Consider the following 15,243-nt stretch of genomic DNA (forward strand, 5'->3'; position numbering starts at 1 on the left):
ATGAGCGCGGATGACATCATCTGAGCCAACTTGGCAGAACCGACCCACTGGCATGAGCGAGTATAATGTCATCTGAGCCGACTCAAAGAACCAAGCTACTGGCATGAGCACAGATGACGTCATCTGAGCCGATTTGGCAGAACCAACCCACTGACATGAGCGAGAATGACGTCATCTAAGCCGACTCGAAGAACCGAGCTACTGGCATGAGCGCAGATAACGTCATCTGAGCCAGTGGGCAGAACCGATCTACTGGAATGAGTGCGGATGACGTCATCTAAGCCGACTCAAAGAACCAAGCTACTGGCATGAGCGTGGACGACATCTTCTGAGCCGACTTGAAGAACCGAGCTAATGGCATGAGTGCAGATGACGTCATCTGAGCCGACTCGAAAAACAGCTACTGACCATGAGGGTGGATGACGTTATCGGAGCCGACAAGAATAACCAAGCTACTGGCATGAGCGCAGACGACATCATCTCAGCCAACTTGGCAGAACCGACCTGCTGGCATGAGCGCGTATGACGTCATCTCAGCCAACTTGGCAGAACCAAGCCGATCAGCGGTGGAAGAAGTCGTGTAGCCAGAAATTATCATCCTAGGAATAAGGGGCAGTGTTAAAAGTTTAATTTAGATCGAGTTTAGGTAAAAGTAGTTGTCTGACAAGAGAGTAATAATGACTAACGAGTTCATTTAGTAGCATTTAGTACAGAATTCGAAAGTCCCAAAAAAAGTCTCGTGGACTTGATTGTTTTCATTCCATATTTCCCTTCTCAGCATATTAATTATTAGGTAGGATGAAAAGAAAAATAAGTAAGTCCGTTTGGTATAAACACATGATAGTTACAGTATGACTTATTATTAATTAATAAATATATATATGTAAATCTTTGGTGATGCTGTTAAATCTTAATTGTATACTCTCTCTCTCTCTCTCTCTCTCTCTCTCTCTCTCTCTCTCTCTGGACAAATTTATACAGTTCTAGCAATTAAGGACGTATTCGAAAGTCTTGCATAACCAAGATTTATTATTAATTATCTTGTCTGCATATATATATATATATATATATATATATATATATATATATATATATATATATATATATTATGTATATATAGGCCTACATATATACATATATATATATATATATATATATATATATATATATATATATATATATATATATATATATTCATATACATATATATATATATATATATATATATATATATATATATATATATATATATATATATATATATATATATATATATATATATATATATATATATATATAAGCACTGACAAAAACACTACTATTGTAATTATATCACGCACCCCTGTTATTAGCAAGATTAAGGGACGATACTATTCACGGCACAGTAGTTTAATTAAAAACCAATCAAATAGCAATATATATATTCGCGTCCTAGGCCCAGATAATGACGCCTATATGACATCTGTCATCTTTGGGAATTGCAAACTAATTTACTTAATGAATTAAGAGGAGGTTTATTCAGCCTCATTTGTCCTCTTGAATTCCTCTTTCCTCTTTTTTTCTCTCCTCTTGTTTTCCTTCTCCTTCTTCGTCTTCTTCTTGTTCATTCAGTGTAAGGAAGGATAATAAAGTTTGAACTGTTCTGTGGATTTGTCTTTTATTCTTCATTGTATTCATTATTTACATTATTCATTATTTATTATCACCATTTCGTTGATTTTCCTCGGTAAGTTCTCATGGGAGAAATTATATATATATATATATATATATATATATATATATATATATATATATATATATAGATATAGATATAGATATAGATATATATATATATATATATATATATATATATATATATAGGTAGTATTGTATATATATACTATATACATAATATATATATATATACATATATATATATATATATATATATATATATATATGTATGTAGTACGTATACATATATATATATATATATATATATATATATATATATAATTTAAGTTTATTCACCATTTCTCAACTACCTGACACCTGACCTTGTTTACCAATGCGTTCAGACACCCACTAGAATGACGGTATTTTATGCAATGTAGAAATACCTCTATTATCGTCGTTTACCACTGAAATGCTTTGATCTAAGTAGTAGTAAATTAATAGAAAAATATTTTATTCGTAAAAATTATTTTCAATGATAAAGACGATCATATTCAGATAGCGTTCAAATCGCCAAAACTGGCGTGGGTGAGTCATAATTTATAATGAAATTGCTTGTGGTTTTATCTCTCTCTCTCTATTCTCTCTCTCTCTCTCTCTCTATATATATATATATATATATATATATATATATATATACTGTATATATATATTGTATATACTATATATATTATTATATATAGATAATATTTATATACTATAATATTATATATGTCTAGTTATCTAATAATATCTAATATGATTATTATATAATAATATATATAATTTATCGTCTCTCTCCTTCTCCTTCTCTCTCTCGTCTCCGTCTCTCTCTCTCTCTCAAATCTCTCGCTCTCTCTCTCCTCTCTCATCTCTCTCTCTCTCTCTCTCAAGGCCTCAACACGAGAACATCTTTATCCACTCGGTATTAAAAAAATATCAGTTAATTAGGCTAAAACTCTCATTCAGACTCAACAAAACATATTAACTGAACAAAATATGAACAATTCCTCGTCGTAAGTTTAGTCAACCATCCTCCGTTAAGTCACACTGAAGAGACGCCATTTTATTCTGAATCACTGCACCTATGAACAAAAAACTCCAGCAAGAAGGCGGCTAACGCGGCTCCCAGGCCCACTGATATGACGTAGAAGGCGCCTTGTGCCTAAGGAAAGAGCAGAAAAATTGTAAGATAAGTGAAGATTTCATTAATGTAGCCGGGCAAGAAAGCTATAGGCCTGTATGGACTACATAGAATCAGTTACCTTGGTCATAGTACTATTGATATGACGATTTGGGACTAATTATAAGGGATTATCGAAATAACGGCTTATTTAACAATATATCAAAGCTCACTCTAGATCATTCAAACAAAGTTATACGTTTCTATGACGTATTTCCATGAAACATTGAAAGCTATAGACCTATATGGACTACATAGAATCAGTTACCTTGGTCATAGTACTATTGATATGATGATTTTGACTAATTATAAGAGAATATCTTATAATAAGAGAATATCTTATACTACCTAAGCTCGCTCGCTCGCATTGTTGGTACACTGTAATGTATCAATCAGTTAGGCCGTCTTTTGGTTTATTAGGTATACCTGCGTAACGCTGAGAGGTTTTGGCTGATCGGAGTACGCCACTGCGTCACAGGCTTTCTTGTAGTATTGATTCTTCATATACTGAATGATCCCGTAACCTCGAAGCCATCTCATTCTGAAAAAAGGAGCCGTGGAAAGAAAATGGTGCGTGAATAAATGCAGGAAAAGTTATGGTTTCTTTTAAAACTACGCTTTCCCACATACAGGCCTAACGTTTGCTATACTCAAGCTCTGTAGCCTGAAGACCTCATGTTATAGAACAGGAATTAGCTTTTTGTGACCTGCAGATCTTTGTACATTAACTTCACTATCAATCGATAACGCAGAGGAATACGCGGAGAAACTGTAATGTAATGGAAACCACGCCCTCCTAGATAGGCCTAACGTTTGTTCTAGTACTCTGCTCTACAGCTTAAAGATCTCATAATATATATCGTCTTTCCCGTTTCCTTTAAATCTTTATCATTTTGCTTCCACAATCGATGACGTAAAGGAAATAAAAACAAATTATATTCATTTACACATGACAGGCTAAAGTAAGCTGAACAAACGTCATCTATTGAGTGAAAATTGAACAAGGACTGTAATTATCCTCGCACTTGAGTTTGTTTTTAAATTAAACCTTATTAATTAAGATATTACCCCAAAAAATAAATATAAAATGTCAAATCAGTCATTTATCCTGACAAATTACTTCCTCAAGAGATTAAATTTGCCCAAAATGATTAAAAATAGGGAAGACTCAAGTTTTTTTTTTTTTTTGTTTACGTCTCATCAAACTGGTAGATGACGGGACTATTCTTCGGAAAAGCGAAGGCGTCCAAGTCTAGTCTCACTGGTTCGCGTGCCGGGTGGAACAGGCAGGAACGGCCTACTTTCTCAAATCCTGCGCTGATTCCTAAAGCAGAGCTTGATGTATCTGGAAGAGGAGGATGATATAAGGTAGTGAAACGAAATATCGTTGTTGTAATATAGGCCTATAAGACTGGAGAGTCGCTGCGCCTAATGCCGGTGGGTAGACGTAGACCGAAGTAGCTTGAAAAGTTATATGATTCTGAGAAATTTCACCGAATATATTCATATAGGTTACGTTTCCATGCGTTATTTATGTTATTAACGAGATATTGTTATATTAGGCCTATAGTACCATATGCAAGGTTTAGAAAGAGTAATGTTTGTCTAATTCCTGTGGGTAGACTTAGACCGAAGTTGTTTGAAACGTTATATATTGCCGAGAAACATTTGCATATTAATGTAGGTTACATTTCCTCTGGTAATTTAGACTATTAATAAAAACATACTACATACACGAGAGAGAAAGAGGAGACTCCTCACCTATTAGAGCATATCTGCCCCGAGCGATGTCTCTGAAGAATTCCCAAGAGGCGACTTGGGCTGCAGTGAAGGACGTCATACGAGCCTTCACTTTCCCTAGGACTCCTTCCGTCTGTTCCTGTTGACATGAAGTCCACGCGTTGCTCAAATTCCTTCAGGGAGTTCTTTGGACTCGGGTTTTTGTTCTCAGAATAGTTACGAGGGTTTTTATTCGCGGAAATAAATTCTCGCTAATTTTTTAAGACTAAATTTTTCAGTATGACCTTATGAGATATTGTTGAAGTATTATCTTTACAGTGTACGATGAGCGTTGAGTAGTGAAACGGTAATTCTAAACTATGCCACGTCTAAAGTTAGCATATAGAGTAATAAAGATAAATTTAACTTACCACAAAGAAATTGTAAGTACTGGCTCCCTCTCTGAACGCCGGCTTGATATCGGTTGCCACAAGATCATCCAGAGAATTCACCGGCTGAGATCTTTTAGTAAATAAATAAATAAATAAATAAATTTATATATATATATATATATATATATATATATATATATATATATATATACGTATATATAGATGCGTACAGTTGTGTAAGTGTTCGCTTGCTTTTATGTATACGTGCCATGTCCACTTAAGCTCTTGAGCTATATAAGCTAGTATGCATGTTTGTATGTATGTGTAGTATGTAGGCCTATGCCTGTGTGTAGTACCACCAGCATCTGATTTGTATAAACATACAGGGGGAGAGGGGAAGAGAGACAGTAAATGCTTAAAATCGTGTGCTCTGTAAGCTACATTATGCAGGTTGATATTCAAGAATATGTGTAGGCCTATGTGTGTGTGTATATACATCCAGATAGAGAGGGAAACAATATTAGCTACATTATTATAGGCTGTATGTAGTACATATGTACGTGTAGGCCTATATGCGTGTGTGGTACCATCAGCGTTTGATTTGCACAGACGTACACAGAGTCAGAGAGAAGAAGAGAGAGAACAAAACCGCGAGAGAGAGAGAACGAAACCGAGAGAGAGAGAGAGAGAGAGAGAGAGAGAGAGAGAGAGAAACTCCTCATTCGCTATAAAATTCCGGTTCGGAAATTACTGATAAGGAGTGTCATCCCATTCATACTCTCTCGTTGGCAGTTTACGAATGATGATATAAATTCCGAATACTTTTTCGTATTTTATGCGCTCGACACCGGGAGACTCCCAGCTAGATTGCGAAGGTCAGAGGTCAACCTAGGTCACTTTGTATCCTGTGCGTTGACAGTCATTTGATTTTTAAGTATAGTTTCAAGTATAATGAAGTAATTCCCTTATAAAATACGTTGGTTATTAACAAGATATATGCTTTATCTTAGTTTCTGAGTTCTAGGCTAAATTTCTTAAGAAGGTTTATCATTATTATTATTGTTATTATTATTATTATTATTATTATTATTATTATTATTATTATTATTATTATTATTATTGTTGTTGTTGTTGTTGTTGTTGTTGTTATTCAGGCAACAAAGTATAAACTGCCTTAAAATATTAAGAATTTTTTTTCTAATAGAAGGAAAATGTTCTCTCTCTCTCTCTCTCTCTCTCTCTCTTCTCTCTCTGTGTGTGTGTGTGTGTGTGTGTGTGTGTGTGTAAGATTTCATGTGGTAAACTTCGAGCTAACACAATACCCTTTACAATTTGAAGAAGTAGTTAGTACCATTCTCTCTCTCTCTCTCTCTCTCTCTCTCTCTCTCTCTCCAGAACTCAGCATCTTCATTCACAAAAGGAAAAATATGTAGAATCTAGTAAATTAATTATTCCCAGACCATTTCTACAAAGAAAACCATTTAGAACTTTTTATAGTTTCGAGGAGAACGTAGACTGAATTAACCCTTTTTAAAATTCTACCATTTATCTTTTTAATTATTAGGAAATATTCCAATGGACAATTTAATTTCGGAAAAAAAATCCGAAAAGAGAGATTCAATTATCTCGTGGGGGTCTAACTTCTCTCTTGCCAAAAATAGTAACTTGCAACGAGCTGCAGCGGTTTTATGCTAGCTACGTTGTGCTAAACTGAACACACCCCCTCGAGACAAGAAGTAGTACTAGTGTATTCCTTGTTGAATTGTATTTTTATCCTTTATTTGTTTCTTTTATTCTGTTAACTGGGTTATATTCTCGCTTATTCATATATTTATTTGTTTGATTTTTTATCTTTATTCGTCTCTGCTTATTAATTAATTCTACGTCGTTTATGGTCGTATTTTAAAATACAACAAAATGTAGGTGATTTATTTTAGACGTAAAGTACATTATCAAATATTTTAAGGGACCAAAATGCCGTAATTTTTACAAGGAGAAACCCACGTTTCCCAAACGACTCAACTACATCGCATTTAAACGGAACTCTCAGTCAAATAAGATAACCAACTGACCTGAACGGTATTGCCAAGAACGCAGTGATGGAACCGCTGTAGACCGACCCAAAGACGATCGCTATGAGCATCAGAACTCCACTCAACAGGCGACTTGTGGCGCCTCGAGGCCACCAGGAACTACCTGCGAAGGTGCGTGGTTGGATTGGCTCAAATTTTTGTATATAATTTTTAATCCTTAATAAAATCCTTGAGGATTTATATATTTACGAGGAGTATATGCACGGTTTTCTAATTCTACAACAAATATTCAGTCGGTGGCCCCAGCGACGGACTGGCCATTTATAGAAAGGGGACTGTTCCCCTTGGGCCGGAGGTTAAAAGGGGCCTGTGGGCCGGTCTATAGTAAAAAAAAAAAAACAAACAAATTATAAATATATAAAAAGAAGAATAAAAAAATAAAAAGTTAAAAAGAAAACTTAAAAATCTGAAGAATAGGGGAACAAAGAGAATAGAATTGGATAAAAAACAGAAAGAGAGAGAGAGAGAGAGAGAGAGAGAGAGAGAGAGAGAGAGAGAGAGAGGTGGGGGTGGGGGGAGAGAGGGGCGGGACATGAATCTCATCGCCAGCACACCTTAATGCAGCCATTGCAAGAGAGTAATCTTTAAAAGTCCATATAAATGATTGTTCCGATAATTTTATCAACCATCAGCCAGTATACAATATGCCATCTTTTCCATCTGAATATGTTAGTAATTTAAAAAAAAGTTAGGCTCTAGTTACAACCCTGTCATAATTCTCTTGCAAGATTGCATCTACATGTGAGTAGACTTAAACTAGCATGTATAGATAGGATATTCCTAATTTTGAATAGCTTACCTTATCTTAAAGCCAAAAAAAAAGTCTGTGCATATGCATATGCAAATACTTCAGATTTTTCTTAGACATACAGCCTGAGCCTGCCCAAATTCGGGGTTTTCAAACTCTCCATAAGATGAAGGAAATGCAGGGGAATTATAGTATAAGATCAAGGTCATTTTGCTAATGATCTGGAGGCACTCTTGATGTATTGTATATACAGATCCATAGCAGGCTGCAGGTAGAGTTGCCTAAATGTTTTAGAAAACTACAGTGTTATTCTGTTTCATGAGCATGAAATAGGCCAGCTAAGTCAGGGCACATCAATGATAGCATGCTGCAAAGAAAAACCTATTGAGCTGGATTACTCTACGAGACCAAAAAATGTAGACGATTATCCATCATTTTTCAAATTTCACCAAAAGCAACCATCAACAAATCCAATATTACAAAAAGTTTTTCACTGTAAGTATGGTACAAATAGGAAATGGCTTTCATGCAGTGAAGAAAGTCACATGTTATACTGCTACATCTGTATTGTTTTTGCTAATACTTCTGACAAGAATATATTTATTAGCGGAATGAAGGATTGGAAGCATGTCTATCAACGAGTAGAGCTACACGATCAAAGCTCTTTACTCAAGCACTGTGCAGAGCCATATTTACTTAGAGCTTCTGAGTCAGATATAAGGCATTTGTTAGGTGGCAAACAAATATTGCTACATAGGGAACAAGTTAGAAAGAGGCGTATGGTATTGCAAAGAATAATTGATGGGAAGAGGGGGCTTAGTTATAGGGGTACACAGTCAGAAGCCTGTTATACATTGGATGATCCAAGCATTGACCATGGTAACTTTTTAGAACTGATAATTCTCCTGGGAAAATATGATATATGCATGAAAGACCACTTAACTGAATGTTTGGAAAAGAGCAAAAGAATGCAGCAGACCAAGTCAAAGGGCAGAGGTTCTTTTGTCAGCTTTTTGTCTAAGACTACTGTTAATAATATTTTAAGTACAATTCAGCAGATTATTCAAGAATCCATTGCTAGTGAAGTTCGTAAAGCTAAAATGTTCTCTGGGCAGATTGATACAACACAGGATATTACCTCGCAGGACCAGGGTGTTGTTGTTCTTAGGTATGTCACAGATGTTATTCATGACAGACTTGTTGCAGTTGTGAAAATTGTGAAGCAACTACAGGAGAGTATTTTGTTCAAATTTTGAAGAATGTCCTAGAAAAACTTGAACTGGATGTAAGCAATTGCATTGGTAATGCCACAGATGGAGCTTCCGACAAGCAGGGGTATTATAAGGGATTCTCTGCTTTCCCTTCTTCCCATTCACCCAATCAAGTTCATGTATGGTGTTATGCACATGTTTTGAATTTAGCACTGGCAAAAAAAAACTGGAGCAGTAATAGCAAGTGCCTCTCTTTTCAACTTATTGAATAATATTGCAGTATTTATCAGAGAATCTTATAAGCGAATGATTATTTGGGTGAATGAAAACAAAAGTTCTCGCCATCAACGCCTCTCTCATATCGGACAGTCACACAGAGCCTCAGTGATCGATTTCTTTCTCATGGGACTCTTTACAACGATTTATCGATTCTAGACCCAAGAAATTTTGATCAGCTGAAGAACAGCAATATTGAAGAGTATGAGTCTTCATTTAAAGAACTCAGTAAGCCATTGCTTAAGTTCGACAGCCGGGCAACAGCTGAAAACTTGAAGTTGGAATTAAGGAGTCTAGCTACACACTGGGAAAAATTGAAAAATCCACCCTTAGAAGACTACACCGTTAGAGATATAAATGATGAGGATGAACACGAGTCTTATTTAAATGAAGACAGTCATGAGACAACGAAATGTTCATCATGTAAGAATTGTCCAGTCTGCTGTTACCAGATACTACAACTTGTTAACTGATGCCTATCATATAATTGGCCTTGCTTACAAGTATCTCCTGACCTTATCAGTTAGTCAAGTTTCCTGTGAGAGAAGGTTTTCTACCTCGAAATTCATAAAAAATCGTCTAAGAAGCAGACTCTCACAGGAACACCTCCAGGAGTTTATGCTAATGACAGTAGAGAGGGATATATTGATGTCTCTCGATAATGATTTAATAATTGACAAAGTAGCGTCCAAGAGTGAACTATTAAAGAATATTTTGATAATCTAAAATAAAAGTAATTCCTTTAGTTATGCCTGCATGTGTTTTTTTCCCAAGCCGTTTATCCGACCCATCGCAATTAAATTATATATATATATATATATATAGTGTGTGAGTGTGTGCGCGCGTGTGTAGCCTGCTTCCCATCAAATGTTTACTTTCATTTCAAGATATACCTCCCCACTCTATTTAGCTCCATCTTCAAGTGGGCCGGTCAACATCAAAAGTCCTGGGCCGAAATTTATTCCCAGTCAGTCCCTGGGTGGCCCTAATCCTATGTAGGATTTACGATTTAATACGAACAAAAATTCCCAAAGACATAGACCGGTGGTTCGTTGGCTTAAATTTCAATCAATTCTTATTAAAATCCTTGGGATTTACATATATATATCATGATGAATATATACACGGTTTTGTACGTACTATTATCTACATAAAATATACAGTTGATGGTCGTAACTCTACGTAGGATTTACGGTTTCATACGAACAAAAACTCCCAAAGACATGGACCGATGATTCGTTGGCTTAAATTTCAATCAATTCTTATTAAAATCTTGGTATTTATATACATACATCATGATGAATATATACACGGTTTCTTACCTATTATTATCTACATGAAATATACAGTTGATGGCCCTAATTCTACGTAGGATTTACGATTTCCTACGAACAAAAATTCCCAAACATAGACCGATGATTCGTTGGCTCAAATTTTAATCAATTCTTATTAAAATCCTATGGGATTTGTATACATATTATGAGGAATATATACACGGTTTGCTACATAACATTTACATAAAATGTTCAGTTTGTGGCCCTAATTCTACGTAGGATTTACGATTTCCTACGAACAAAAATTCCCTAAGACATAGACCAATGATTCGTTGGCTCAAATTTCAGTCCTTATTAAAATCCTTGGGGATCTGTATACATATTATGAGGAATATATACACCGTTTTCTACATAATATTCTACATAAAATGTTCAGTTGGTAGCCCTAGTTCTACGTAGGATTTACGATTTCCTATGAACAAAAATTCCCGCAGACATAGACCGATAATTCTTTAGCTTAAATTTCAATCCATTCTTATTGAAATCCTTGGGAATTTGTATACATATTATGAGGAATATATACACGGTTTTGTACGTAACATTCTACATAAAATATACAGTTGATGGTCCTGATTCGACGTAGGATTTACGATTTCATACAAACAACAATTCCCGAAGACAGAGTGATCATTCTTTAGCTTAAATTTCAACCAATTCTTATTTAAATCCTTGGGGATTTGTATACATATTATGAGGAATATATACACGGTTTTCTACACAACATTCTGCATGAAATATACTGTTGATGGCCCTAATTCTACGTAAGACTGACGATTTCATACGAACACATATTCCCAAAGACATAGACCGATGATTCGTTGGCTCAAATTTCAATCAATTCTTATTAAAATCCTTGGAGATTTATATACCTATTATGAGGAATATATACACGGTTTTGTACGTAACATTCTACATAAAGTATACAGTTGATGGCCCTAATTCTACGTAGGATTTACGATTTCATACGAACAAAAATTCCCAAAGACATAGATCGATGATTCGTTGGCTCAAATTTCAATCAATCCTTAATAATAATCCTTGGGGATTTGTATACATATTATGAGGAATATATACACAGATTTGTACATAACATTCTACATAAAAGATACAGTTGGTTGTCGTAATTCTACGTAAGATTTACGCTTTCCCACAAACAAAAATTTCCAAAGACATAAACCGATAATTCTTTAGCTTAAATTTCAGTCAATTCTTATTAAAATCCTATAGGATTTGTTGACATATTATGAGGAATATATACACGGTTTTATAAGTTACTATTATCTACATGGCATATACAGTTGATGGTCGTAACTCTACGTAAGATTTACGATTTCATACGAACAAAAATTCCCAAAGACATAGATCGATGATTCGTTGGCTCAAATTTCAATCAATCCATAATAAAAATCTTTGGGGATTTGTATACATATTAGGAGGAATAAATACGCGGTTTTGTACATAACATTCTACATAAAATATATAGTTGGTGGTCGTAATTCTACGTAAGATTTACGATTTCATACGAACACAAAATCCCCAAGACGTAGACCGATGATTCGTTGGCTTAAATTTCTCGTCATATTTTAATCAAAACCTAGGATATTTACATACATATATCATAATGAAATTAAACTGTTCCCTACATTACTACTCTCAAAAGAAAATCATCATTTTGTTGTCCTAATTATACGAAGAATATAACTCCAACAAGAATCGTAAGTCCTTTTCAAAGACTTACCTTGATACACGAAGATCGTGAGCGACGCCCAACAATATTTGGCGACCTTTCCCAGTGTTACATTTTCCCGTTGCCTGCCTTTTTCGTAACGCAATTCTGCTTCCGTTCCCGAGCTGAGTGTTATCATTACACCTGTTATGATGCCCGTGAATAACCAGCAGGCCCACACCTGAAATAGGAGGAATATAAAGGTTATAAGTTTTTTATTATTAGAGAATTTCTGTATGGGGTTCAAAGAGCAAAATACTCATTTGATGGTACGGCATAGTTCAGGGTTATATTTTTATAAATAGGAATAAGTAGGTATGTTTGAGCATGTTTGTGAAGTGCTTTAGTATGTTTGTAAACATGCGTGTGCATTTGTATATTGCTGTATGACAGTATGAAAAGGTCGAGGTACGCGATAAATATTTTTTTATGGATACATGTATGAATAAAAGTATATGCAAAAGTATGTTTATGATTATAATTAAGGAAACTGAAGTATGTGTACGAATGTATGTGTGAATGTGAGAAGAATATATGAATGTATGTATGCGCGTATGAATGTACTAGGAGGCGAAAATCTTTGTTAGTTTTTCTTGTGTGAATTCATTAAAGCAAATGAAAAATACATGAAATTTGATTAAATACGTTCGTATATATAGTTTCTTGTCGCTTGTACCCAGTTACCCATCACTACTAAGTGAAGAGATTCTATATCACGTTCTGAAAAAATACGATTAGATACTAGAGACTTAATTTCATACAGACCAACCGCATATTAACAGCCAGTAGACAATTATCTAATCAATGTGAAGATACGAGTGATTAGATATATAGATATATATAGACTATATATATATATATATATAATATTATATAGTTATGACGAAGTGCCAAGTCTCTGGTTACTACACTTACCATTCATTAATTGTTACCTCACAACAGCCAGACACTTGAACCTTCATCACAGGTACTAAACGACTGAATACTCTAAAGCAACAGTGATCCCTTAAACAACTTACCAGTATAGCAGAAAATCAGACTAAGTTCATCAAAACAGGTGTGAGGTAATCTCGGGTAATCAAATTAATCAAAGGGCATCGCTCCATCAATAACTTTAAAAGTCTAAGTATTTCCCTGATTTCATAAGTCTAAGTACTTCCCTGGTTCTAAGTCACTTCAAGTAAATAGAAGGAAAACAGATCAATTACCACTCTATGTTTCTACCTAAGCAAATCTTATAAATATACTGGTTTAAATGAAAACACTTATAAAAATTTTAAATACAAAAATTTATTATCAAACTCAAAATTGTAAGTGACATTCTCAAAATCAGGGAAAATTACTGTTACTTGAAAACAAAGTAAAGTTTAATGAATTCTTAAATTGATTAAGTAAAATTAAATCAAAATTAATTGATCACAAAATTCAAGAAAATTCGTTCAATTGAAATTGAAAAGTGTTAGGTAATAACTTAAATTTGGAAATTAATTCACAAGTGCTAAACAACAATAAAACTTGAAAAGAATTCTAAGTAAATGCAAATTAATTCACAAGTGTTAAATTCAATTAAATGTGCAACGATTAAGTAAGGAAAATAACTAAGTTAATTAAATTGTGAATGCAAATGAAAACACAGAAAAATGTGGAAATACCAAAATTGTAAAAGCACTATTCACACAGAATATAAAATAAAAAGACACACTTCAATAAGAAAATGGATAAATGCACTTCAAATGAAACAAACACAAAACACAAAAATTTGCAATGTGTAAAAGTGTAAATTGTTCATTAAACCACTGTAAATATTAGTTTAAATTTTTACCAAACCACTGTAACTATTAGTTATTAGTTTTTACCAAACCACTGTTACTATTAGTTATTAGTTTTTACCAAACCACTGTTACTATTAGTTATTAGTTGCAACTAATAAAAAAATATAAAACACTTTACCTTTACCAATTTTCTCTCTGCTGCAGCTTATTCAAAAATTCACCACAATTCACAATATTTCTCAAATGAAAATAAAAGGCGTCGTTACACACTTGTACAATGTTTGTTAAGATTCCACAAAAAGCACTAAATAATACTAAATAACTCTAAGAAATATCAAATCTGAAGTTTACGAGTTACGAGTGACCATTCAGTAAGTATTAAATCGTTACATTACTTTTAAATCAAAAGTGCCGTGCGATAGAGAGAGAGAGAGAGAGAGAGAGAGATGCCTGAACGCTCTGAGGAATTAAGCCTGAATGAAATCTTTTGCTCACGGAAACTGGACGGTGGAGATGGCACAAAACGTTTTGGGCATGCGAAAGATGATGCAATCCTTTCTAGAAGCATCTAAAATTATATAACTTTACAGAAAAATCGTGAAATCTACGTGTGACATTCGGCAAAGACATACGTGTATGAAACCAGTCTGCTCAACAAAGACACGACTCGATTGAGACAGAAATCCCTTATCAGACGTGATGACAGAATTCCCAAAACATAACAGAGACCTCGAGATCTCTAATCAAACGTGTTGACGGATTAGGAAAGCAAAGCAGAAACTTCGGGGTCTCTTATCACAAGGCGTTGACATAATAGGGAAACAACTCTAGCTTTGAAAGGACAAAGATAATCTCTCTCTTTCTTTACATTCTACATTATATACTGTTTTACATTATGTTAGGCGAAATCTGAACACACATTTTAAGACATCCTAGCTAAGGAATCTGAAAAAATGTTGCAAAACTCTTTTCTAACATTTTATACAGACAAAGAGGGGATATTTGCGTTTTGAAAGTAGCAACATATAATAATAATTATATATATATATATATATATATATATATATATATATATATATATATATATATAGATATAT

General features: G+C 34.2%; 1 protein-coding gene across 8 annotated transcripts in view; it reads right to left on the reverse strand.

The window, feature by feature from the left end:
* Positions 1–2,569: 2,569 nt before the first annotated feature.
* Positions 2,570–15,243, reverse strand: part of LOC135200978 (glutamate receptor 1-like) — a 111,541-nt gene continuing 98,867 nt past the window's right edge. Inside the window, exons 1-8 of one of the 8 annotated variants that reach the window (XM_064229763.1) lie at positions 14,325–14,612; positions 12,387–12,555; positions 7,059–7,182; positions 5,026–5,116; positions 4,637–4,754; positions 4,070–4,220; positions 3,302–3,416; positions 2,570–2,857 (exon numbers count right to left, since the gene is read on the reverse strand). In XM_064229763.1, coding sequence (XP_064085833.1) covers positions 2,759–2,857; positions 3,302–3,416; positions 4,070–4,220; positions 4,637–4,754; positions 5,026–5,116; positions 7,059–7,182; positions 12,387–12,513 — 825 coding nt within the window. In that variant the 5' untranslated portion in view covers positions 12,514–12,555; positions 14,325–14,612 and the 3' untranslated portion in view covers positions 2,570–2,758. Of the gene's footprint in view, positions 2,858–3,223; positions 3,417–4,069; positions 4,221–4,636; positions 4,789–5,025; positions 5,117–7,058; positions 7,183–12,386; positions 12,556–14,324; positions 14,716–15,243 lie in introns of those variants that run through there. The other 7 variants (XM_064229765.1, XM_064229764.1, XM_064229767.1 and 4 more) reach the window with 7 other exon arrangements.

Source organism: Macrobrachium nipponense, chromosome 27 (assembly GCF_015104395.2).
Source record: "Macrobrachium nipponense isolate FS-2020 chromosome 27, ASM1510439v2, whole genome shotgun sequence".
NCBI classification, from domain to species: Eukaryota; Metazoa; Arthropoda; class Malacostraca; order Decapoda; family Palaemonidae; genus Macrobrachium; species Macrobrachium nipponense.